This window comes from Macaca fascicularis, chromosome 9 (assembly GCF_037993035.2).
Source record: "Macaca fascicularis isolate 582-1 chromosome 9, T2T-MFA8v1.1".
NCBI classification, from domain to species: Eukaryota; Metazoa; Chordata; class Mammalia; order Primates; family Cercopithecidae; genus Macaca; species Macaca fascicularis.
This window is the reverse complement of record NC_088383.1, coordinates 126015110-126042350: the sequence shown is the minus strand read 5'-3', so window position 1 is coordinate 126042350 and position 27241 is coordinate 126015110. Positions and strand designations below refer to the sequence as shown.

The 27241-nt window shown below is 39.6% G+C and overlaps 1 protein-coding gene and 1 long non-coding RNA gene across 6 annotated transcripts in view; one reads left to right on the top strand and one right to left on the bottom strand.

The window, feature by feature from the left end:
- Positions 1-18072: 18072 nt before the first annotated feature.
- Positions 18073-19603, bottom strand: LOC123566864 (uncharacterized). Its single transcript, XR_010578098.2, has 3 exons — positions 19535-19603; positions 18908-19012; positions 18073-18204 (listed from the first exon to the last, which is right to left on the bottom strand). It is a non-coding gene; the product is annotated as an uncharacterized lncRNA (long non-coding RNA).
- A 398-nt stretch (positions 19604-20001) lies between these two features.
- The window catches only part of SHTN1 (shootin 1), a 119757-nt gene continuing 112517 nt past the window's right edge, over positions 20002-27241 (top strand). For all 5 annotated transcript variants that reach the window (XM_005566536.5, XM_005566533.5, XM_074002855.1 and 2 more), the window contains exon 1: positions 20002-20264. In XM_005566536.5, coding sequence (XP_005566593.1) covers positions 20207-20264 — 58 coding nt within the window. In that variant the 5' untranslated portion in view covers positions 20002-20206. The remainder of the gene's footprint in view (positions 20265-27241) is intronic.

Genomic DNA, 27241 nt, shown 5'->3' with positions numbered 1-27241 from the left:
TTTTTTCCCCAAAATTTTATTAAGTTTTCAAGTATACAGAAAAGTTGAAAGAATTGTACAGTGAATAACCATCTATATGCCTATTGGATTCTACAATTAACATTTTTCTTTGTCTGTTTTATTATTTATGCGTTCATCTATTCCTGTATTCATCCATCAGTCCAACTCATTTTAGAAATGTATTTCAAAGCAAGTTGAAGACATCAGTATATTTTACACCTAACTACTTTAGCATGTGTAGCTCAACTATGGTTCAATATTTGCTGATGATCCTTTTTTTTTTCTTTAAGGTAAAATTTACATGTAATGAAATGCACAGATAGTAAGTGTATTGTCTGATAAGTTTTGGCAAGTGTATACCTCTGTACAATCTAAACCTCTGTCAAGGTATTGAACACTAACAACCCCAGAAAATTGCTTCATGCTCTTTTTCAGTCAATCCCTAACCCAGTCTTTCAGAGGCTACTCTGTTCAGAAATACTTTTACTAGTTAGTTTTGCCAATTCTAGAATTTCATAAAATGGAATGTGTACTCTTGTGTACTCTTGTGTAAGGCCTCTTTCATTCAGCATAATTTTTTTTTTTTTTTTTTTTTTTTTTTTTTTTTGAGACGGAGTCTCGCTCTGTCGCCCAGGCTTGAGTGCACTGGCCGGATCTCAGCTCACTGCAAGCTCCGCCTCCCGGGTTTACGCCATTCTCCTGCCTCAGCCTCCCGAGTAGCTGGGACTACAGGCGCCCGCCACCTCGCCCGGCTAAGTTTTTGTATTTTTTTTAGTAGAGACGGGGTTTCACCGTGTCAGCCAGGATGGTCTCGATCTCCTGACCTCGTGATCCGCCCGTCTCGGCCTCCCAAAGTGCTGGGATTACAGGCTTGAGCCACCGCGCCCGGCCTCATTCAGCATAATTTTTTAAAAAATTCATTCAAAGTGTCTGACCACAGCAATGACCAGCCCTCATTAGGGCCCCGGATGATTTTTGGTCTAATAATGCATGCTAGTATTGATGTTTTTTGGTATGAACAGGAAGAATTATGCAGCAGGCTTTTTTTAAATGCCAATTCATATGACTCTGTTCAAGCTGAGTTGAGATGTTGAACTGACTTACTATAGACTTTGTAAAAATGGCTCCAGAAGAGTAACAAACTGAAATCTTTGAGAGCACACAGGTTGGAAATATGTATATAACTGCACAAGGTGTCAATTCTACTCTACAGTGCAGCTTTAGTCCGTTTTAGTTGCATAGGTTTCCATTGTATTTATAGTCTGTTTATGCTAAATCTGGCCAAAGTTCTGAGCACTGTCCACCACTAAAATGGCCTCTGCCACTTTGAATTCTGTTCTAATTTTGTGGCCAGAATGTGGTGATCAAAACGTTCAATCTTTTCGCAGTGGCATAGGAAAAAGGCAAAAATTTCCTAAAGTGCAATAGATTTTCAAGTGTATTCTGTCTTCTAAAACTTTAAGTAGGTGCACTTGATGGTACTGAGGTCATTTGTTATGACGCTATTTCAACTAGTCTAGGTTTAGGCCCTTGTACATTTTGCCCATAACTTTTTACAAAGAACTTCTTTTATTGCACATTCAGATAATTTCATATATATATGTCTGGTTTGCATGTCCTTAAACTTCCAATCTTATTTTGTCTCTTGGAGACTGTTGAATGCAGCTCATCTAGGAAGGGGATGGGACTAGATTCTAAAATTTATTTGGGGCCATGGGAATGATCATTGAGGAGGAAACTATTTGCACATGACAGAGTTCTAGATACGTTTTGCTGCTAGTTTTATCTAATATTTATTGAACATTTTGACAAAGACTTATTTTTGTAAGCCCCAAAGTGGTTCTTTGAAAGTTTAAAGAAACTTGACCAAAAGACAGTATAAAAGCACTGGCACTTGAATGTTGAATGTCACCGTATGTGTGAAATTACATATTTTGGGGTAGGGTGAGCTTTTAATGTTGTCATATTAAATTCTTAAGTCAAATTAAGCAGACCTGGCATTGGCAGTGTAGCCATAACTTTTTGATGTTAGTAAAAGCAAAATTGGAGACTTGAAATTAAATCATGCCAAGGTTTTGATACACTTGCATTTTTAAAATTTATTTATTTAATATTTTTAGGCAGAGTTTTGCTCTGTCACCCAGGCTGGCGTGCAGGAGTGCAATCTTGGCTCACTGCAACCTCCCCTTCCCAGGTTAAGTGATTCTCCTGCCTCAGCCTCTGAAGTAGCTAGGATTACAGGTGCCGGCCACCACGCCTGGCTAATTTTTGTATTTTTAGTAGAGATGAGGTTTCACTGTGTTGGTGAGGCTGGTCTCGAATTCCTGACCTTACGTGATCCTCCCGCCTTGGCCTCCCAAAGTGCTAGGATTATAGGCGTGAGCCTCCGCGCCCGGCCTACCCTTGTCTTAAGATATTGATGAAACGCTTTAAAACACTGATACAAAGTGTCCAGATTCTCAGATGTTTGTTGTGTGAGTTGTGTTTAGTTGTGTGTGTGTGTGTGTTTTTTTTTTCCAGTGAATCTCTGGCACATTGCAATCCTCAAACATGTGGTTATCTTTGATGTATTGGCATAATCAGTGACTTACACAATCAGCAATAGCATTTAAGCAAGTTTTATCAGCAAGCAATATTTTCAATTAATAAATAAGGTTTCAAAAATTGTGTAAGGATTTAAACTTGCTGAATGTAAAGATTGAACCTCAAGTCACTGTAGCTTTAGTAATTGTTTATTGTATTTGGTTTAGATATTAGCACTGCATGTGCTGCGCATATTCTGATTTTATTAAAATAAAAAGTTGAACTGCACAGTCTCAAAAAACATTCATTCAAAGTGTTATATGTGTAAGTAGTTTGTCCCTTTTATTTTTGATTGGTATTTTATTGGATGGTGTATCATGTTAGAGATTTAGGCAGGAGTTGATGAGTCCATGGACTATAGTCATGAGTCCAAGATCTAGAAGTCAGGCCAATAGGTTGGAAACTCAAGCAGGAGTTAATGCTATAGTGTTGTGGCAGAAATTCTCGGAGAGATCTGGTTTTGCTCTTAAGGCCTTATTGGATTGGATGAGGTTCTACCCACATTATGGAGGGTAATCGGCTTTAAGTTAACTGATTATAGATGTAAACCACATTTACAAAATACCTTCACAGCAATAAAATGATGAAATAGTGGAGTCCTCTTCCCTAGCTAAGTCCTATACATAGCCAAACTGATACATAAAACTAAAGCTAACCATCACAGATGGACATGCTTCCATTTGTTTATCTGTTAATTTGTTGATAGACTCTTGTACTTTTTCTAGTTTTTGGTATTATAACAAAAATTACTGTGAATATTTGTCTATAAGTTCTTGTATGGATTACATATTTTCATTTTTCTCTGGCAGATACATAGGAGTGAACTGCTATGTCATAAGGTACATGCATATTAAATTTTTATAGCAAACTGCCACTAAAATTAGATTGTGGGGATGGTTGCACATCACTATGAATTTACTAAAAGTGAACTATACACTTATAGTTTTACGAATGAATTTTATGGTATAAAAATTTCCAACATGCATGTATCGTTTTACATTTCACTAAGAATGTATCAGAATTCTCATTTAAACTTACCATTATCAACATTTGGTGTTGTCGGTCTTTATAATTTTGAGATGAAGTCTCACTTTGTTGCCAGGCTGGAGTGCAGTGGCGTGATCTCGGCTCACTGCAACCTCCACCTCCAGGTTCAAGTGATTCTCCTGCCTCAGCCTCCCCAGTAGGGAAGGAAGGGAGGGAGGGAGGGAGGGAGGAAGGGAGGGAGGGAGTGAAGCATGCGCCACGACGCCCAACTAATTTTTGTAATTTTAGTAGAGATGGTGTTTCACCATGTTGGCCAGGCTGGTCTTGAACTCCTGACCTCAGGTGATCCACCCACCTCGGCTTCCCAAAGTGCTGGGATTACAGGCGTGAGCCACCGTGCCTGGCCATTATTGTGGTTTTTACTTGTATTTCCTTGATGACTGCTGACGGTTATCCTTTCAATGCATATTGGCCATTTATATATCTTCCTTTGTGAACCTTTTGCTCATTTTTATTGGGTTGTTTATTTTTTTTATTACTGAGTTGTATTATTATTGAGTAGAAGCTCTTTATATGTCCTAGATACTGGTCGTATTTTAGATATACGTCTTGCAAATATTTTCTCACCGTCTGTGGATAGTGTATTTATTTTTTAAATGACGTCATGAGAAAACTTTTAATTTTTATAAAGTCAAATGTACCACTTTTTAAAATTTGTTGCTTTTTGTATCTTGTCTAAGAAACTTCTGCCTCTCTCAGGTTGAGAAGATGCTCTTTTCTGTTTTCTTCTAGAAACTTCATATTTTTTTCCTGTATATTTAGGTCCATGGTTTTTCTTGAATTAGTTATTATTATTTTTTAATATGGTGGAGGTAGGAATTGAGGTTTGTTCTTTTCTTTATTGATATTCAGGCATTCTGTTTGTTGAAATGACTTTCTTCTCCCCATTATTTTAGCCCTTTTATTGAAAACAAGATGACTTTATAAGTGAGGGTTTTGTTTTTTTTGGTTTTGTTTTTTTTTTGAGACAGAGTCTTGCTCTGTTGCCTAGGCTGGAGGGCAGTGTCACCATCTTGGCTCACTGCAACCTCCACCTCTCAGATTCCAAGTGATTCTCCTGCCTCAGCCTCCTGAGTAGCTGGGATTACAGGCACGTGCCACCATGCCTGGCTAAATTTTTTTTTTTTTTTAAATTTTTATTAGAGACAGGGTTTCACCATGTTGGCCAGGCTGGTCTCGAACTCCTGACCTCAACTGATTTGCCCGCCTTGGCCTCCCAAAGTGCTGGGATTATGGGCATGAGCCACTGTGCCCGGACTTCTCTCTGTTTTTCTATTGACCTGTATGTCTTTTCTTACGCCAATTCCAGACAGTCTTGTTATTGTAGTTTAAGTCTTCAATTCCTTTTGCATATGTGAACTAAGTTGATTCTTTTGTTTCAAGATTTCTTTGGTTATTTTAGATCCTTTGCCTTGCCATACATTTTAAAACCAACTTTTTATTTTCTACAAAAAAGCCTGCTGGAATTTTGATTGAAATTACATCAAGTTGTAGATGAATTTGGCATTTGAACCATATTAAGTTGTCTTCTAATCCATACCATACCAATATACTGGGCATGGTATATCTCTTTAAATATTTCATTTAAATAAATGAAAAATGTTCATTTTTCTTTTCTTTTCTTTCTCTCTTTCTTTCTCTTTCTTTTTTTTTGAGACAAGGACTCACTCTGTCACTCACTGTGGAGTGCAGTGGCATGATCATAGCTCACTATAACCTTAACCTCCTCAAGTGGTCCTCCCACCTCAGACTCCCAAGTTGCTGGGACTACAGGCATGTGCTACATGACCAGCTATTTTTCATAGAGACAGGGTCTCACTATGTTGCCCAGGCTGGTCTTGAACTTCTGGCCTCAAGCAGTCTTCCCACCTTGGCTTCCCAAAGAGCTGGGATTACAGGCATGAACCACCGCACCCAGCCTGTTTTCTTTTCAACATATAGATATTGTACAATTTTTGTGTTAAAGCTATTTTTTTAAAAAAATGTTGTTAAGGATAGGTGTGGTGGCTCATGCCTGTAATCCTGGCACTTTGAGAGGCCAAGGTAGGAGGATCGCCTGAGCCCAGGAGTTTGAGACCAGGCTGGGTAACATGGTGAGGCCCTGTCTCTACAAAACTTTTAAAAATTAGCTAAGTGTGGGGGCATGCATCTGTGGTCTCTTCTACTCTGGAGGCTGAGGTGGGGGAATCACTTGAGCCCAGGAGGTTGAGGCTGCAGTGAGCCGTGTTTGCACCAGTGCATTCCAGGGTGACAGAGTGACATCCAGTCTCTAAGAAAAAGAAAAAAAGTTAAATTATTTTAGTATTTTAAGTGTTAATGTAAATGGAATCCTTTTTAAAATTTCAGTTTCTAGTCATTAGTTGCAATTTCGTAGACATACAAGTAATTTTTTATATTGATCTGGATCCTGTGACTTTAGTAAGCTCATTTGTTCATTTTAGTAGCTTTTGTGAAAATTCCTTTAGTTTTTCTATATGTATAATTACGTCATTTGTGGATAAAGACTATTTAACTTCCTTCCTAGTTTGTATGCATTTTATTTCTTTTTCTTCCTTACTATACTGGCTAGGATGTCCAGTATGATGTTCAATAAAAGTGGTGAGAGCAGGCCAGGCGCAGTGGCTCAGGTCTGTAATCCCAGCATTTTGGGAGGCTGAGGTGGGTGGATCACAAGGTCAGGCATTCAAAACCAGCCTGGCCAACATGGTGAAACCCCATCTCTACTAAAAAAATACAAAATTAGGTGGGCGTAGTGGCGTGCATCTGTAATCCCAACTACTTGGGAGGCTGAGGCAGGAGAATTGCTTGAACTCAGGAGTCGGAGGTTGCAGTGAGCCAAGATGGTGCCACTGCACTCCAGCCTGGGCAACAGAGCAAGACTCCATCTCAAAAAAAAAAAAAAAAAAAAAAAAAAAAAAAAAGGTGGTGAAAGCAGACATCCAATCTTAAGCGGAGAAAAATGTTTTGCATTTTTTTTTTTTAAATATATACCCTTTATCAGATTGAGTAGATTCCCTTCTACTCCTAGTTTGCTGATAGTTTTCATCATGAATTGATATTGAATATTTTCAAATGCCTTTTTTCTAAATCTGTTGGGATGATAATATAGGTTTTTATTTTTAGTATGTTAATATGGTGGATGCCAGTTGATGTGTAGCTTCTTATTCTGGAATAATTTTAGATTTACAGAAAAGCTGCAAAAATAATACAGAGTATACCTAGAATTCTTATATACTCTTCACCCAGCCCACTGGGTACATAACCACAGTACATCTGTCAAAACTAAGAAATTAACATTGGTATAATACTCTTATCCAAACTAGAGACTTGATTTGGGTTTTACTCATTTTTCCACTAATGCCCTTTTTCTGTTCCAGGATCCAGTCCAGAATACTGCATCAATTGCAGTCATCATGTCTGCTTAGTCCCTTCTGGTCTGTGACAGTTTTTTAGTCTTCCCATGTTTTCTGTGGTTTCAGCAGTTTCCAAGGTTATGGGGCAGATATTTTGTAAAATGTCCCTCAAGTTATGTTTGTCTCTCTTTATTATTATTATTATTAGACTGGGTTATGGGTGTTAGGAAAAATGCCACCACAGAAGAGAAGTGTATTTCTCATTGCATCGTATCAATGTAAGTTAATAAATGTGACTTATCACTATTGATGTTAACCTTGATCACTTAAAGTGCTGTCTGCTAGGATTCGCCACTGTACAGTTGCTATTTTTCCTTCTTCCATCTCTTATTTTTGGAAGCAAGTGACTGAATCCAGCCTACACTCAAGGGAAGGGGAGTTACGCTCCACCCCCTGGAGGGGAAATATTTACATATACTGGTTGGAATTCGAAAAGAACACTTTTTTCCTTCTTCCTCATTAATTTTTTAACTTAATCATTTGTTTATATCAGTATGAACTCAACACTTTTTTTCCTTCTTCCTCATCAATTTTTTACTTAATCTATTTATATCAGTATGAACTCATGGATATTTATCTAATCTTTTGGTTAGATTGTAATACTACTGTTATTTGTTTTGTTGCTCCAATTTTTCCAACTGCAGTTGTTGAGAGCTCTTTCAGGTTGGTTTCTGAGTCCTTTTGACATGCCCTCCATCTTTTCTTCTTTTCTTTTTCTGGCACTACAAGATGCTCTAGGTTCATCTTGTAGACCTCCTGCCACAGCCTTAGAATCAGCCATTTCTCAAAAGAGCGCTGATTCTTTCTCTTAGAGAATGGTATTTAGAAACCAAGATCTGGGTTTTGGCTATGCTCATTGCTTATGGTTTATCACTGTTTCTAGGCCTTCTCAGTGGACAAAACTAGGATATAATTATAGATATGTACATTAACCCATGCATAGACATATACCTTTATGTATGTACCCATTTGTATATATTAATATCAACATGAGTTCATACTGACATCTCCCCAGCACCATAGCATTCATTCTAGTCTTCCTTTCTTACTTATGTTAATTCTGATACAATATTTGTTTTACTCCAATGCAACTGATATATTAAGAAATAATTTGGACAGGTGTGATGGCTCATGCCTGTAATCCCAACACTTTGGGAGGCTGAGGCAGGCAGATCACCTAAGGTCAGGAGTTCAAGATCAGGCTGGCCAACATAGTAAAACCCTGTCTCTACTAAAAATACAAAAAGTAGCCAGGCGTGGTGGCACACGCCCGTAGTTCCAGCTACTCAGGAGGCTGAGTCAGGAAAATCGCTTGAACCCAGGAGGCAGAGGTTGTAGACAGCCGAGATTGCATCACTGCACTCCAGCCTGGGTGACAGAGCGAGACTCAATCTCAAACAATCAAACAAACAAACAAAAGGAATAATTTGAGCATGGTACATATTTCACATTTCTTTTGTATGATTTCATCCTTGAGGAACACTAGATGAACAGAGAAAATTGCATCCATCTGAATCAAGCCAAATTGGGATACATAAAACACACTCTCCCCCCCACACATATGCCTCAAACCTTTACAACTACCTTAATTCATCATATGTGTTATCTAATAAGGTTATGTTTTGCTATTCTTTTACATTTGTGAACCTGTATAAGAATGCCATTCTTTTACATTTTTGAACCTGTATAAGAGTGCTATTTTTTTAATTTGTGAATCTGCATAAGAATGCTATTCTTTCACATTTGTGAAGCAGTGAGAGATGTATGTACCCCAAACACATCTAAATGCCGTGGTTCAAAAACACCAAGCAGTGACTGCAAAAAGAAAGCTTTAGGTATTGAGGAGAAACTTGAAATAATGAAGTGTTTATCAAAAAACAAAATAGCATAACGTCTTTCAAGCATAAAGGAATCCACATTGAGGATCTTCAAAAACGGTATTGTGAAATATTGTGAAAACAAAAGAAACATCTATGATGGCTTAACTTCAAATACTATGAAGTCAATAAGAACATAGCCTGAAGAATTAGAAGAAATAGAAAGATTGTTGAGCATTTGAAGACCAAACAGAAAAAAATTAGGAACATTTTTTCCTACAATCAGAAAGAAAGCACTAGATATGAAAACTTTCAGCAGAAATTGCCACATCTTGCAGAAGTGGTTCCATTTAGTGCAGAGAGTGGCTGGATTTGTGGTTTCAAACATTACTACAGGCCGGGCGCGGTGGCTCACGCCTGTAATCCCAGCACTTTGGGAGGCTGAGGCAGGCGAATTATCTGAGGTTGGGAGTTCGAGACCAGCCTGACCAACATGGAGAAACCCCGTCTCTACTAAAAATACAAAATTAGCCAGGCATGGTGGCACATGCCTGTAATCCCATGTACTCAGGAGGCTGAAGCAGGAGAATAGCTTGAACCTGGGAGGCAGAGGTTGTGGGGAGCTGAGATTGCGCCATTGCACTCCAGCCTGGGCAACAAGAGCAAAACTCCGTCTAAAACAAACAAACAAATAAACAAACAAAAAAAACCCCCAAACAAACAAACAAAATTACTACAATTTCCAAAGCCTTCCTCTGTCAGCAGAGCCAGAGTCCAGCTGGGAAAGGCAAGTACAGCTGAGAGAGTAGCAAAGAAATCCAACAGTGACACAGAAGTTAATTAAGAAGAAGGCCATTTATTGGATTGAAATTCTAATTTAGATGAAACAGGTATCTGTCATAAATGCCTTCCTTGAAGGACCTGCAAATCAGGGGGGAAAGAATGCCTCAGGATTTAAGACTATGAAAGTACTGTGATGTTTGAGTCCAACCACAAAACTGAGGATAACGAGCCACACCCATCCACTTGTGCTGTTAACAACTTTCCAATTGGATTTCAAATAACCCTTCTTCCATCACTTTACAGTAACTCAGAAGTCATAGCCTTTATGATGCCTATGTTCACAAACTTTAGGCGTTTTAAAGCTGAAATACCACATTGATTGTAGCAGTATGCATTTCTGAATCATTTCTTGTATAAAACTATGGTACTATTTTAAAATTAGGTTCCTTTTTTTGTTCTAATCTCTCACTGAAGAAGTTTTTAAGTGTTGTGCTACTAGCTTCTTTTTTCCCATGAGACCTATGGTTTTTATTGTACAATTTTGCACAGCATGATAATTTTTAAGAACGCATAAGTTGGTTGTAGCAGAACTGACTGTAGCTTCTTTCTCTTATGGTGAGAAACCTGCCTCCCATTATCTAGTTGATTTACTTATTTATTCAACCCTACCCTACATGTAGAGTAGTTTGAGAATTGCTAACCCATACTTTAGAGAGAGAGGTAGATTTGCAGGCTAGAAGGGTGCTGATGTATGGTTCCTTTTGTCTTTAGCCTTATAGTATCCAGTCAAAATACTGTTATCCAAAGTTGCTTAGGTCAGATCCTTTCCCCCATCCCTTCCCCTTTAGTAAGGTAATGTCATGTATTAGTAATATGGTTCGATTTATTTGTCATTTTCTGAATTCTGTCCTGAGATTTCCCTATCTTGGCTGACTTGTTATTAAATTTGCATGCAGCAAGGTTGGGATGTGTACCTCTTTGGATTTTGACAAGTGCATAGAGTCATCTATCCAACACCCCAGCACCATACGAATAATTCTATCACCCTAATAATTCCCCTGTATGGCTTCTTTATAGTCAACCCTTCCATTCTTCCTTAACCCCTGGTAACCATGATCTGTTTCTTATTCTTACAGTTTTGCCTTTTCATGATGTCATATAAATTGAACCATATTGTATATAGCCTTTTGGGTCTGGATTATTAAATTTAACAGAATGCATTTAAGATCTGTATACACTGCATCCACTCAGTAGCTCATTCTTTTTTAATTGATGTATATATTCCATTTTAGGGAAGATATATATACACACACACACACATATTTGGAAGATATATATATTTGTTCATTCACCTGTTGGGAGACATCTTGGCTTTTTCCAGTTATTGGTGATTATGAATAAAGCTGTTATAAACATTTGTATATAGGTTTTTCTGTGAACATAAGTTTTCCACTCATTTGGGTAAGCCCCAGGAGTGGAACCACCGAGTTGTATGGCAAATGTATTTCTAATTTGATAAGGAACTGCTAAGTTGTCTTTCAAAGCGGCTGTACCATTTAAAATAGCTACCAGCAATTAAAGAGAGGTACTGTTGCTCTGAGTCTTTCTAAGCATTTGGGATTGTTCCTTTTTTATTTTAGCCATCCTAATAGAGATACAGTATTATATATATCATTGTTGTTTAATTTGCATTTCACTAGTGACAAATAATGTTGAGCATCCTTTCATATGCTTATTTACCATTTAAAAATATATATTTTGGGGCTGGGCATGCTGGCTCATTCCTGTAATCCCAGCACTTTGGGAGGCCGAGGTGGGCAGATCACCTGAGGTCAAGAGTTTGAGATCAGTCTGGCCAACATAGTGAAACCTTGACTCTACTAAAAATACAAAAATTAGCTGGGCATGGTGGCAGGCGCCTGTAGTCCCGGGTACTGGGGAGGCTGAGGCAGGAGAATCACTTGAACCAGGGAGGTAGAGGTTGCAGTCAGCTGAGATAGTACCACTGCACTCCAGCCTGGGACACAGAGCAAGACTCAGTCTCAAAAAAAAAAAAAAATAAATAAATCTCTTTTGGTTAAGTATCAGTTTATATATTTTGCCAATTAATCTTTTTTACTGTTGACTTATTTTAATATTTATTTTTTAAAAATTTTATATAAGTTTTAGAGATGGGGTCTTGTTCTGTTGCCCAAGCTGGAATGCAGTGACTCACTGCAACCTTAAACTCCTAGGCTCAAAATCCTCCAGCCTCAGCCTTCTGAAGAGCTGGAATTACAGGCACAAGCCACTATACTGGCTCTTATTGTTGGAGTTTTAAGAGTTCTTTAAATATTTAGGATACAAAATATTAATATGTGATTTATGTAATGTGTGATGCAAAATATTAATGTGATTTATTTAATGTGAATTAATATGTGATTTGTAAATCTTTTTCCTCATCTATGGCAGGTATTGTTAATCTCTTTAATTTCTTTTATCTTTCATAAAATCTAATTTATTAATTCTTTTATTGATTATGCTTTTGGCATCATATTTAAAAACTAATTGCCAGACTTTACACGGTTTTTTCTCTTGTGTCTCGTTTTTAAAGTTCTACTGTTTTAGGTTTTACATTTTGGTCTATTACCCATTTTGAGTTAATTTTTCTATGAGGCATGTGTTGAGGCTCTTCTTTTTAAAAAAAAAAAATATGGATGTCCAGTTGATCTAGCACCAAGTTTTGAAAATATTTTTTTTCCCCATTGAATTGCTTTTGTTACTTTGCAGAAAAAAAGATTGACTATATTTGTGTGGATCAACTTTTGGGATGGTTAATGCATCTTCCTTTTGCCAATACTTAATTGTCTTAATTATTGTAGCTTTATAGTTAGTCTTGGAAATCAGGTAGTGTGAGTCCTCCAACTTTGTTCTTATTCAGAATTGTTTTGGCTATTCTAGTTTTTGCTTGTTTTTCGCCTTTCCATAATACATTTTAGGAGCAGCTTGGATTTGGATTGGGATTGTATTGGATCTATAGTTTAAATTTGGGAGAATTGACATTTTAGCAATATTGAGTTTTCTAATTTATGAATATAATATAGCTCTCCATTTATTTAATCTTTGATTTTTTTTATCAGCATTTTATACTTTTTGGCATCTAGATCTTTCACATATTTTGCTAGATTTATACGTAAGTGCTTCAGTATTTTTAGTGCTTTTGTAAATGGTATTAATTTTTTTTTTTGAGACGGAGTCTCACTCTGTCGCCCAGGCTGGAGTGCAGTGACGGGATCTCAGCTCACTGCAAGCTCCGCCTCCCGGGTTTACGCCATTCTCCTGCCTCAGCCCCCCGAGTAGCTGGGACTACAGGCGCCCGCCACCTCGCCCGGCTAGTTTTTTGTATTTTTTAGTAGAGACGGGGTTTCACCGTGTTAGCCAGGATGGTCTCGATCTCCTGACCTCGTGATCCGCCCATCTCGGCCTCCCAAAGTGCTGGGATTACAGGCTTGAGCCACCGCGCCCGGCCAATGGTATTAATTTTTAATGTCAAATTCTAATTGTTCATTGTTGGTATATGGAATGAATACAGTTGACTTTTGCATTTGTCTAATGACTAATGGTGTTGAGCATCTTTTCAAGGGCTTATTGACCTTGTATCCTGTAACCTCACTAAACTCAAGTATTAGTTGTAGAAGCATTTAAAGAAATTCTTTGGTATTTTCCACATAAGAAATTATGCCATCTATGAATAGAGATGGTACTGGCATAAGGACAGACATATTGACTAATAGAATAAAACAGAGACCCCCAAAATAAATCCTCACATATATCACCAGTTGATTTTCAACAAGGGTACCAAGACCATTCAATGGGGAAAGGACAGCCATTTAACAAGCGGTGTTGGGAAAAGTGGATACCCACACGCAAAAGAATGAAGTTGGACTCTTACCTGTTATAAGGTAGAAAAGGCCTAACAAAAATTAACTAAAAACGGACCAAAGACCTAAACTTAAGAGCTGTGTTCAGCTAAAACTACTGAATTCACCTATTAGCTCTAGTAGCTTTTTTTGTAGATACTTTGGGATTTTCTATATATAGTTGTATGTCATATGTGAATAGAGATAGCTTTACTTCCTCCTTTCCAACTTGGATGCCTTTTCTTTCTTTTTCTTGTCTAATTGAACTTGCAGCACACTGTTGAATAGCAGTGATGAAAGCAGGTATTCTTGTCTCGTTCCTAATTTCAGGGGGAAAGCTTTCAGTCTTTCACCATTGACCATGATTATAGCTGTGGCTTCTTTACAAATGCCCTTTATCATGGTGAGGACGTTCCATCTATTCCTGGTTTGCTAAGAGTTTTTATGGAGAAAAGATGCTGACTTTTGTCAAATGCCTTTTCTGTATCAATTGAGATGATCACGTGGTTTTTTTTCCTATTAATGTGACGTATTACACTGATCGATTTTCTTATGTTGAACCAGTTTTGCATTCCTGGAACAAGTACTACCTGGTTGTGGTGTATAATCCTTTTAATGTATTGTTGGATTTGGTTTCTTAGTATTTTGTTGAGGATTTTTGCAACCATATTCATAGGAGAAACTGGTGTGTACATTTCTTTTTCTGTGATAATCTTATCTGGCTTTGGTATCACAGAAATACTGGCCTCATATAATGAGTTAGGAAGTATTGTCTCCTTTTTTATGTTTTAGAAAGTTTGAGAAAGACTGGTGTTAATTCTTTAAATGTTGGATAGAATTCACCAGGGAAGACATCTGGTCCTGAACTTATTTTCACTGAAGGGTGTCTTTCTTTACTTTTTCTTTTTTTTAAATACTTTCTGATTTACTCTTTACTTAAATAATAGTTCTGCTGAAATTTTCTCTTTTTCAGTTAGTTTAGGTGACATGTGTGTTTCTGGGAATTTGTCCATTTCTTCTAGGTTATTTAATTTGTTGACATATAATTGTTCTTATTATTCTCTTGGAATCCTTTTTATTTCTGAATCATTGGTATTAATGTCTCCATTTTAATATCCGATTTTCATATTTCTTTTTTTCTTTGTTAATTTAGGGAAAGGGTTGTCAATTTTGCTGATATTTTCAAAGAAATAACTTTTTATTAATTCTATTATTTTTCTATTGTCTTTTATTTATCTCCACTCTATTCTTCATTGTTTTATTCCTTCTGCTAATTTTGGGTTTGCTTATCTTTCTATTTTCTCAAGATGTACAGTTACCTTATTGATTCTGTATCTTTCTTCTTTTATAATTTAGTAATTAGAACTATAAATTTCTCTCTGAGCACTGTCTTCACAGTATCCTATAAATTTTGATATGTTGTATTTTTGGTATTATTTCTAAATTTTCTGTTTTTTCTTGTGATTTCTTCTTTGAACCTTTGGTTGCTGAAAAGTGTGGTGTTTAATATCTACATATCTGTGAATTTTCTAGATTTCCTTCCATTGCTGATTTCTAATATCATCCCATTGTCATGGAAGAAGATACTTTGTATGAGTTGTATAATTTCAATCTTTTTGAATTTATTGAGAAGAAATGTGTGGTCTAATATAACATCTGTCAATTTGAGAAACATGTAAATTGTGCTTTTGTCAGGTGGAGTGTTCTATATATGTCTGTTATGTCTACTTGGTTTATAGTTGTTTAAGCCCTCTCTATCCTTATCGACCGTTTGTATACATTTTATATCCATTATTGAAAGCGAGACAGTCTCCAACTATTTTTGTAGGACTATCTATATCTCCTTTTAATGCTATTAACGTTTGCTGCATATATTTTGGTAATCTGTTTTATATATATATATATATATATATATACACACACACATATACATATATAATTTTTTTTTACAGTAGAGATGGGGTTTCACCACGTTGGCCAGGCTGGTCTCAAACTCCTGACCTCAAGAGATCCGCCCACTTCCACCTCCCAAAGTGCTGCGATTACAGGCATGGGCCACCGCACCCAGCCTGTATATATGTTTATAATAATTATATACTTGGCCGGGCACGATGGCTCAAGCCTGTAATCCCAGCACTTTGGGAGGCCGAGACGGGTGGATCACGAGGTCAGGAGATCGAGACCATCCTGGCTAACATGGTGAAACCCCTTCTTTACTAAAAAATACAAAAAACTAGCCGGGCGAGGTGGCGGAGGCCTGTAGTCCCAGCTACTCGGGAGGCTGAGGCAGGAGAATGGCATCAACCTGGAAGGCGGAGCTTGCAGGGAGCTGAGATCCGGTCACTGCACTCCAGCCTGGGCGACAGAGCGAGACTCCGTCCCCCCCCAAAAAAAAAAAAATAATAATTATATACTCTTACCGAATCAACCCTTTTGTTAATATATAGTGACTTTTGTTTGTTGTAACAGTTTTTGACTTAAAGTCTGTTTTGTCTGATAGTAATATAACCACCACAACTCTCTTTTGGTTACTAATGAAATTTTTTCTCACCATTTTGCTTTAAATCTATTGTTGTCTTTGGATCTAAAATAAATCTTTTGTAGACAGCATATAGTTAAATCATATTTTTTTTGCATCATGCCAGTCTTTGCCTTTTGATTGGAGAGAGTTTAAACCATCTTCATTTAAAGTTATAGTTAATAAGAAATGACTTATTTCTGCCATTTTGCCATGTATTATCTATAGCTCTTGCTCCTCGTTTGCTTCATTATTGCCTTATTTTGTACTTAGTTTTTTAAAAAGTATGTATGTTTTTGGTAGTTAATCATTTTGACTTCCTTCTCCTTTCCTTTTGTGCATATTTGGTTGATATTTTCTTTCTTTTTTTTGGGGGGGACCGAGTGTTGCTCTTGTTGCCCAGGGTGGAGCAATGACACGATCTCGGCTCATTGCAACCTTCTGCTCCTGGGTTCCAGCGATTCTCCTGCCTCTGCCTCCCCAGTAGCTGGGATTACAGGCATGTGCACCACACCTGGTTAATTTTTTTTTTTTTTTTTTTTGAAAAGGAGTCTCGCTCTGTCGCCCAGGCTGGAGTGCAGTGGCACGATTTCTGCTCACTGCAAGCTCCGCCTCCTGGGTTCACGCCATTCTCCTGCCTCAGCCTCCAGAGTAGCTGGGACTACAGGCGCCGGCCACCACGCCCGGCTAGTTTTTTTGTATTTTTTTTAGTAGAGACGGGGTTTCACCGTGTTAGCCAGGATGGTCTCGATCTCCTGACCTCGTGATCCGCCCGTCTCGGCCTCCCAAAGTGCTGGGATTACAGGCTTGAGCCACCGTGCCCGGCCTATGTTGCCATTGTCATATCATAATTAACATTACATTAAATAGCTCTGTACATAAGCCGTTTAGAATAGATTCACTGATATAGAACTAGTGGATCAAAGAGAGTGAACCTTTTTCTCTTCATTGTATTTCAATCTTATTTATCTGTATGCCTCAAAAGATGACATATGTGATTTTACTTTAATTACCTGAAACATTAAAAAAAGAATAAAGAGAAACTCCTTCTTGACCACTGTATTTTTTTTTTTTTTTTTTTGAGACGGAGTCTCACTCTGCTGCCCAGGCTGGAGTGCCGTGGCCCGATCTCAGCTCACTGCAAGCTCCACCTCCCGGGTTCACGCCATTCTCCTGCCTCAGCCTCCAGAGTAGCCAGAACCACAGGCGCCCGTCACACACCCGGCCAATTTTTTGTATTTTTAGTAGAGACGGGGTTTCATCGTGTTAGCCAGGATGGTCTCGATATCCTGACCTCATGATCTGCCCTCCTCGGCTTCCCACAGCCATCACTATGTATATTATTAAACAGAACAAAAACTAGTTTATCACTTCTGTCCATCAATATTCATATCATATAAATAAACCATAGTGTAATGGGAGGCCTAAATTCCAATAAGGACTCTAGTAGCCCTCCTAATAATTCATACCATGTCCTCAAGTGAATGCTATATTGTATTTCGGGGTTTTTTAAAATTATTTTTTTGAGATGGAGTCTCGCTCTGTCACCCAGGCTGCATTGCAGTGGCAGGATCTCAGCTCAGGAGCCTTTTCTAATTTTAAGGGGGATAAATGGGATCAATTGCAAGAGGCTGCAGATTTAGTATGGAACCAAAACAGTTTGATTATAGATTTGATAATTAACTCATTCTTAAACTCCAGAAATACTATCTAACTACTGTATAATTGGAGAAGACAAACCAGCCATTAAAAAAATGGAACTTTGTGAACTAAGCCAAATATTTAATGGTGCACTTTGCTTATATTTGGTAGAGTGTGAGAGAATGAGTCAGGATGACTCATCAGGTTTAACAGGTTTCCCGACTGCGGGACAAAAGCTAAATGCCCATTATTTTCCACCCAAATTTCCCGGATTTTTTTTTTTTTTCTGTAAGGGGATTATTTATCTTCCCACAAAATACCTGGTGGCGGCATATATTCACATTTTCATGGAGTTGAGTCTGAATTGTCTCCTCTTTCGGGGACTTCTTTCAACTCTGAGGACTAAGATGTAATACTTGAGCAAAGACCCTTTGATTATCTCCTGGAGATCTTCATGGTAGCTATCTGCAACTATCTTGAATCATGAAAACCTAGGGAAAGGGCTGAATAATACAATCCCATATCAAAATTATTTTTAAACTTTAAACATTTTAATACACTGTATTAAAAAAATACTACGCTACCCTTTTAGATCATTCTACTCCTAAATCACCCGTGCTAAAGTACTATATTGCCATTTTAGAGAAAGAGAAAGCAGTGCTACCATTTTTTCAAAATTTGAGTTAGCATGTAGTGAGTATCAGAAAGACACTAGTTACAGGATTTACCCATATCTCGACCTCACTCTACAACTGTCATGGAGAAATGAACACAAGAAATGGAGCTGGGCACTTCCATAGAACATCAATTGAGGAATGAGCAGCACTGTGCTGTTGCTGTACCCAAACTAAGAGCTTACAGGTAGTGAGAAAAACCAAGCTGTGCAGTAAGTCTAATTCAGTTTGGACTTACCTCACATGCTTAATGATCAGTGTAAAAGAACTGCATCCTTCAGCTTATAGTTAAGCAACCACAACCCCTTTCTCACAGACCTGTAATCTTTTTTTTTTTTTTTTTTTTTTTGAGACAGAGTCTTGCTCTGTCGCCCAGGCTGGAGTGCAGTGGTGCGATCTCTGCTCACTGCAAGCTCCGCCTCCCGGGTTCACGCCATTCTCCTGCCTCAGCCTCCAGAGTAGCTGGGACTACAGGTGCCCACCACCATGCCCGGCTATTTTTTTCGTATTTTTAGTAGAGACAGGGTTTCACCTTGTTAGCCAGGATGGTCTCGATCTCCTGACCTCGTGATCCGCCCGCCTTGCCCTCCCAAAGTGCTGGGATTACAGGCGTGAGCCACCGCGCCCGGCCACAGACCTGTAATGTTAAAAGAAACAAAAAAACAAAAAAACTGCATTATAAATTCTGGACTTGGTGTTTTGTTAATCTTCCTCTCTCTATTAAATCCTTACAACTCTTCCTGGAGAGTAGGTATCACTATTCTTCCCATTCTTCAGATGAAGTTCAAAGATGCAGGAGACTGAACCCAAGGTTCGCTCGCAACTAGGGGTGGGGAGAGGCACCTTTGAAACAATGCAGGCCTGCCACTTCTCTCATGGGCATAGTCTAACCCAGACATGAGTTCAAATAGTTCAGAGGGCAGTGAGGTGGGACAAATGCTTGGCTTAACTGCCAGCCTCTGATGCCCGGGGGCTGCGTGACTTTTGGCATTCGGACTGCAGTGGCAGCCTCTCTAAAGGGAAGGTCATCCCGCCACCAGCCAGATGATCTGCAAGGGCCCTGCAGGCCCCACCATCCACGTGCGGCAGGGTCCACGTTCTGACCACCTGGCAAACCTGGTGCGAGGGGGAAAGCTAGCCGGGACCCTCCTTCACTCACGGCATGGTCATTTAACTAGCCGGACGGCCTGATTCGGTCCTTGTCTGTTTTTCAAGGTGCAAAATGTACGACCCTGGGCCCGCCCCTGCGGGCAGCTAGGTTTTGCAACCGCGCCCCCAGAGTCCACTGCGGGAGAACTGGGGAAGAAGCCCAGGCGTTCATGGCTCATTGCGTCCCGCTCTGCATCTGTGGTTCGTGGGGAGCGACCCCCGGGCAGCGTCCAAAGTGGAGTTCCCACACACGTTGCGAACCCACGGCCAGTTTTCTCTGAAACCGCGTCCTTGAGTCCGGGGGTGGAGGCGGAGAAAAGGGTGCGGGGCGAGTCAGAGAGACCACACACAGGGCCGCAGCCCTCCCACCAGCGCGTCCTGCAGCGCCGGCAGCCACAGGCTGGGATCGCGGCTGCTGCCCCGCCCCCGTCCCTCCACCCCCTGCCCGGGACTGCGGGGCCGCCCCGCCCCACCTGCAGGTGAAGCGGCCGCAGCCGCCGAGTAGGTGCGTGGGGATGATCTCACTCGCGCGCTCCGCGCCAGGAGGAGGAGGAGCGGGAGCAGATCCAACTTCCGGGTAGTGGAGCCGCAAGCCACCGGCATCTTGCTTTTCCTTCCCCCTCCCCCTGTGTGCCCCGCGCCGCTCCTTCTTTCCCTTTTATTCCCGGCCCCACCCGCCAAAATGAACAGCTCGGACGAGGAGAAGCAGCTGCAGCTGATCACCAGTCTGAAGGAGCAAGGTAGGCAGCAAGCGGGCGCCAGGTGTGGGCAGCCGCGGCCCGTGGGCGGGGACCGCTCCCGGGCGCTGGGGCCAGGGCAGGTGGAAGCCGGGCGGGAGACGTGGCGGCCGCCGTGGTCACCGCAGTAGCTCCGTCACCCGTGGAGAGGCGTCCTCCGTGGCCAGCGCGCCTAGGAAAGCCCTGGACCGAGGATAACGCGGAGTGTCGGGGCGAGTCAGGCCCCGCAGCGTGAGACGCGCTGCCCGCCGGTTGCGTTTGCTGGCGAAGGGGAGCTGGGGGAAGGGACGAGGATTCAGTGCGGACGAGGTTGCACGGTGCCACCTTCCTTGCGGGAGAAGCGGGTGGGGCAGGATATTTTGGCTGCTTTGGGCGGCTCAGCTAGCTTGGCCCCACCCTTACGCATTTGTTGGCGCTGGGTGGCTTGTAGCGCTGTTTCACACCCTTCCCAGCTTTTCATTTGGGTTCGGTCTAGTTCCTCTTTCCTTGCCCAGCTGGGATTTTCAGGCCATAATTTTTTTTTTAATCACTTCTGAATTTTAGCAGTTTATTAGTCAGCAAGGTCAGCATCCTGCCAATGTTGAGCTTCCAGAATTAACAGGGTTGGCGCTGGGCGCAGGAGAGCCAGGCCATGTGCACACATTTCTGTACTGCTTGGTAACTGGGGATTATCCTTTAATAAAGAACTGCTTCAACGAATTATTTTTCATCAGTTACCACACTTCTGAACCAAACCAGATCAACAACCAAATGCTAACCTACCACCTTTAAACAGTTATCATTTTTACCCTGACCAAAGGGTGGTCTGCGAATGTGGGTCAAGAAAGGGAGGGACCAGCCGGGCGCGGTGGCTCACGCCTGTAATGTCAGCACTTTGGGAGGCCGAGGTGGGTGGATCACCTAAGGTCGGGAGTTGGAGACCAGCCTAACCAACATGGAGAAACCCCGTCTCTACTAAAAATACAAAATTAGCCGGGAGTGGTGGTGCATGCCTGTAATGCCAGCTACTCGGGAGGCTGAGGCAGGGGAATCGCCGGGAGGCGGAGGTTGCGGTGAGCCAAGATGGCGCCATTGCACTCCAGCCTGGGCAAGAGCAGAACTCCGTCTCCAAAAATAAAAATAAAAACAGAGAGGGAGGAACCAAACAGATTTAAAGGAAGTAAAAATGTGTAGGAACATGTACTTTTCTGAATGTCTTGCTGACCTGACCATGTAATGGAAGGATCCCTGCCCTGTGGCAAAACCTGGTGTTTAGTTCCAGTTCTTTGACTTCTCTTGGCCCAGCTCACCGGCTCTGTGAACTTGGAGGAGTCTCTTCCCTTCCGTGGATCTTCTGGTCAGTCAAGGCTGACCTGACTAAAAGCGAGGGCAAAACTGGAGGACTTCCTGAGGTCCTGTCCAGTACTCTTACCTGTTGTTCCATAAAATCACAAACACCGTTGGGAAGTGCATCTGGATTCTTCTGAAGCCACACTCTGGCAAACAAATTTCAACATTACTGTTTACTGTATGACCTTGGGGAAAGTATTTAACCTCTGAAATGGACATAACACATTCCTCTGTGATATCCAGCATCTAGAAAGTGATGGATAAATGTTAGTCTCTTTCGCCTTCCCAGCACCTTTACCTGGCATCCTAGATTATCCTGAGGTGATAAAGTCACAAGCATCAGTGAATTTAGTGGGTGGACAGAATGCCCTTATCTGAAATTTCTCAAGTATTTTAGCGAGATACTGGATTCTACTGGTATTTTATATTTAATAACACCTTCCCCCAACCCATAACATTAAAACTTGATTCGTATTTACATTCGTGGAGCTTTCAGAAATTTTAGGTAATATCTGTCAGTGGATATCAGATCTTCTTATGGATGGTCAGTTTTCAAACAATGATAAAAACGAAAAATTTCCCCTTTCATTTCTTATGTAATTCAAGGGTAGATTAACAATGTAGATAATCTGCAAATTGTTTATATTTGATTTTGGAAAACGTTCTCCATTCCTATGTTGGGTTTGAGACCCGAGAAAAAGGATTTCTAAATTTCTGGCTCTTTCTCCTATTGCATTGTATTGGAAAATAAACAAATCCTTGGCATTGGTATTGTTAGAGGATATATTTCCTTGATTAAGTGCATATCAAAGGTAATAGAACAGTTAGATATTCAAAGTTGTATTTCTTAAAAGGTACACTTTTGGGGATAGTGAGTCTAGTTACAAAGGTGTTGGGATTTTTTCAGCTTAAACAGTGTGATTTTTATACATTTCAAAACCAGGTCGTTTGCTTGTCATTGGATCACAGACTGGAAACAATTTACTTACTCCAAAAGTACTCAGTTACTGTTTGACCTATAGAACTAACTGGGCAGCTAGGGATTTGGAAGAACAGACAACTGGGTCTTTGGGCATTTAACAGTACATACTATGATCAATTTTGTAAGCTGATGGTTACATAGTTTGCTTTTGAAAATAGTAATTTTTACTACCTGTTACTACGTTTTTACTCACAATGTTAATATTTTGAGTAATTCCACTACCCCTATTTAATGTGAGCAAGAAGAACCATTATTTATCAAATATTTTATTTTCCCTTAATAATGCTGAGTAAACATATTCATTCCTTTAACAAATACTTATCAAGTACCACCATATGTGAGGTCCATGTGCTGGGCACTAGGAGTGTAAATAATGAACTAGACAGTCCTTGTCACCAAATTAATTGTCTAGAAGAGAAGACAGTTACTATTCAAGTTATATGAATAAATGTACAATTACTTTTTTTTTTCTTGGATAGATTTTTAGAAGAAATGGGATTGTTGGATTAGAGGGCATGGACATATACTTTTGCTAGACATTGCAAAAGTGCCCCCTAAAATGATTATACCACTTCAAATATCCTTCAGCAGCACCCATTTCCCCACACGTTGGTCAACTCTGGCTAATAGCAATCTTTATTAATTTGATAGCCTGATAAGTTTTTGAATTCTTGCCAATCTAATGGGCAGAATGTTACCTTTTAAGATTTACATCGCTCTGGTTATTAGTGATGTTTGAAATCTTTTTACATCATATGGGTCCTTCCTTAGTGAGTTTTTTTTAAACTGATACATGAGACTTGTACATATTTAGAGAAGACATGGGGTATTTTGTTACATGCTTAGAATGCATAATGATCAAGTCAGGGTATTTGGGGTATCAATTGCCTCCAGTATTTATCATTTCTATGAGTTGGGAACATTTCAAGTCCTCTCTTCTAACTCTTTTGAAATATACAATACGTTGTTGTTAACTGTAGTCACCCTACTTTGCTATCAAATGTTAAAACTTACTCCTTGTATCTAACTGTATGTTTGTACCCATTAAACAATCTCTCTTAATTTCCCCCTGTGTTAGTAAGTTTTAAGTCTAAAATTTGAACCAGTTCCCCAGGAGAGTGTTCAGAAAGGAGATTCCTGTCTACTCTAAACCACAAAGCTGACAGCAGCCTTCCCTAATGTGAAGCCTTTAGTGGTATGGTGAATAAGGTTGCTTTTGACAAAAGTTGTGAAATGTAATGACGGAGTCTGTCATAATATGAGCAATCTCTAATTTGTACTTACCATTCCCTAGGCTCTATGTCTTATAAATCACACCCACTTCTGAATTACTTCAAAACATTTTATGTTCCCTCCTAGTGAATGGTATAATTAGCTATATTATGTCTTTCTAGAAAGTTATATTATGTCCCTTTAAAAAAAATTAGCCAGTATGTGATTGCTTATGTTCAAGCAGATGTTGAGGTAATGAGGTAATTCTCCTTTTGTCTTTTTTGGGGCTTTATTTTATTGGACTGATTGACATCTTTAATGCACGGAGAAATGGCAACTTTGGATACTATTTCCGAGGCATATTTCCTAGCTACTAAAGTGGATATTTCCCTTACAAAACATCATACAATTTGCTCCCCCTCCGGAATTCAGTGGGAAAATGATAGACTTAGTTCAGCATTTGTTTAAGGTGCATGATTTTCTGTGTAATTCATTCAGCCCACATGCATTGAATATTCATAGCCAGGCACTGTGCTAGGCATCAGAGAGACAGAGCTGAATAAGACCTTGCCCCTGCTAGTGAGGAGTTTCTGGTCTAGAGATGGTGCTAGGTATGTAAATTCCAAGAAGAGTGTCTGATTGGCCTAATTTGGCCAATCTCATGTATTCAAATTCTTTGACCACGGGAGGGCAGGATACTTTAATTGGCAGCCCCTGCAAAGATTGGAGGAGTAGTCCAAAACAGAATGGGGTGCCACTACCAGGAGGATGCTGACTGGGCAGACACAGACAACACATGTCCACTAAACTATTAAGTATAGTAATGCCATGCCATTTCCAACTTGATGAAATTTTGAAGAAAGATGGTTATTTAATAATAAGGACATACTCACATAAGAGGAAAACAACCACCACCACCCCAGTCATGGGCAATTCTTGGGCTAACAGTATTTAAAATGGATTTCCTATGGTGAGGTAATTGGTTTTAAAGCAATTTTAAACCTTTCACCTTTAGAGTTAGTATTGTTTTCCCCAAGATTATTGAGATGATACTTAAGGTTCACATGGAAATCTAGTCAAGCTTATTCTTACAGAACGTTAGTAATTAAAAGATGCATTTGGTATTCCCTTAGCTTCTAGGCCAGGAAATAACTGGAGCATTATTTTGATAAAACAGTCTGAAACTATTGCCTACCACAATGACCATGTCAGTCTGGGAAAACGGAAGCATTGACAATCTTGGGTACATATGAGATCAGCCAGTAGAAAACTGTTTGGAATTAAATGTTGCCTTGTTTTCAAGTGCAAACTTGGTTTTACATCAGTATTTTTCAAAGTGTGGTACAAGGGCCAGCTGTATCTGAATCACCAGGTACTTATCAACAATACATTTTCCTCCTAAAGTTAGGGAGTGGTTGCTGAAAAACAGCAGTTTGGCAACCACCCATGAGATGGACATGCAGCATGGGCTAAGGAACTGTGTCTTCTAGTCAGAATTTCACTATTACCTTAATTTTATTTATTTATGTATGTATTTATTTATTTGAGACAGAGTCTCACTTTGTCACCCAGGCTGGAGTGCAATGGTGTGGTCTCGGCTCCCTGCAGCCTCCGCCTCCCAGGTTCAAGCAATTCTACCGCCTCAACTTCCTGAGTAGCTGGGACTACAGGCATGTGCCACCACACCTGGCTAGTTTTTGTATTTTTAGTAGAGACGGGCTTTCACTGTGTTGGTCAGGCTAGTCTCAAACTCCTGACCTCATGATCCACCTGCCTCGGCCTCCCAAAGTGCTGGGATTATAGGCGTGAGCCACCGCACCCAGCTGTGAACCTTTTTTAAAATAAAGGCAAAAATAAACACATACTCATAGAAAACAAGTGTGTAAAGTGAAAAGTACAATTACCTATTCTATCTGACCCATTGTTTCTCAATCTTTATTTCATTATCACTCTCCTAAGGAAACTTTTTAGGCATTTTATGCACTGTGACTCTTTGAAGGGCCATAAGCCATTGTAATATCCAAGATCTTTTCTCTTGTCTCCTTGAGGATGAAATCACTACATTGACAATGCATGCTATGACCCCGTTCCCATTTCTCAAAGTTAACTACTCTTAGCCTTTTATTTTCTTTCCTTCCAGAAATTGTGTTTGTATGTGCATATATATTTATCATGTAATATGTAATTTTTTATATTAGTACATGTAGCATTAAATCATTAAAGATTGATTGAATAATGTTCCAATGTACAGACGTACCACAGTGTACTTAATGTCCACTGGATGGACATTTCTATCTTTCTTTCTTTGTTTTTGCTATTACAAATAATGCTTCTGGGCTGGTTGTGTTGGCTCATGCCTATAATCCTAGCACTTTGGGAGGGTGAGGTAGGAGGATACCTTGAGCCCAGGAATTTGAGACCAGCCTGGGCAACATAGTGAGATCCCATCTCTCTAAAAAGAAAATGCTTTTGGTAATGGATTCGTATTGGAGACATCAGTATGAACTCATGTTTAGCTTAATACAGGTATGGATGGTTACACATAGAAATATATGTACATATATTATATATTATAAAATATAATATATATATTTTGGTTAGTATATACATATATTTTCTTGCTCTGTCAGCTGAGAGAGCCTAGAGGCACCAGTATCAATGAGCACATGTAGAGTCCAGAACTTGGCTTCTAATGCCATTCTTGAATAAAAGGAACAGGGTTCCTAGGAGAAATGGCTAATTTTAGGAAAGGGGCAGGAAGTATACAAGATGAGCCTAGAGCATCTTGTAGTGCTGGAAACTAAGGAAGTCCACCAACTGATAAGCCAACATTGATGGAGATACAGCAGTCCCCACTTCTCCACGGAGGAAGCTGCGTTACAACACCTGCAGTAGCTGCCTGAAATCATGGAAAATAACAAACCCTATATATACAAAGTTTTTTCCTATGCATACATACCTGTGATAAAGTTTAATTTATAAATTAGGCACAATGAGAGATTAACAATAATAACTCATAATAAGATAGAACAATTATAACAATATACCATAATAAGAGTTATGTGAATGTAGTCTCTCTCTCTCTCTCAAAATATCTCATTGTACTGTAATCATCTGTTTTCATACCATGTTGGCCATGGGTAACTGAAACTCTGGAGAGTGAAATGGTAGGTAAGAGGGAAGCTACTGTCTGTCAGAGACACAAGAGCCAATGGAAAGAACTTCCAATGTCCAAAGATGGAACTCTGAACAACAGAATATTGGATTATAATTCAAAGTATGAAGTAATATTTGTGAGTTGATACTGATATAAATAAATGATTAAAGACAAATCTCCCATGCAGAGCAATTCCAAATAATTTATGTAGACATTCCCCCTCAAAGTGGTGTATCATAACTCCCTGATTCTTTTTTTTTTTTTTGAGACGGAGTCTCGCTCTGTCGCGCAGGCTGGAGT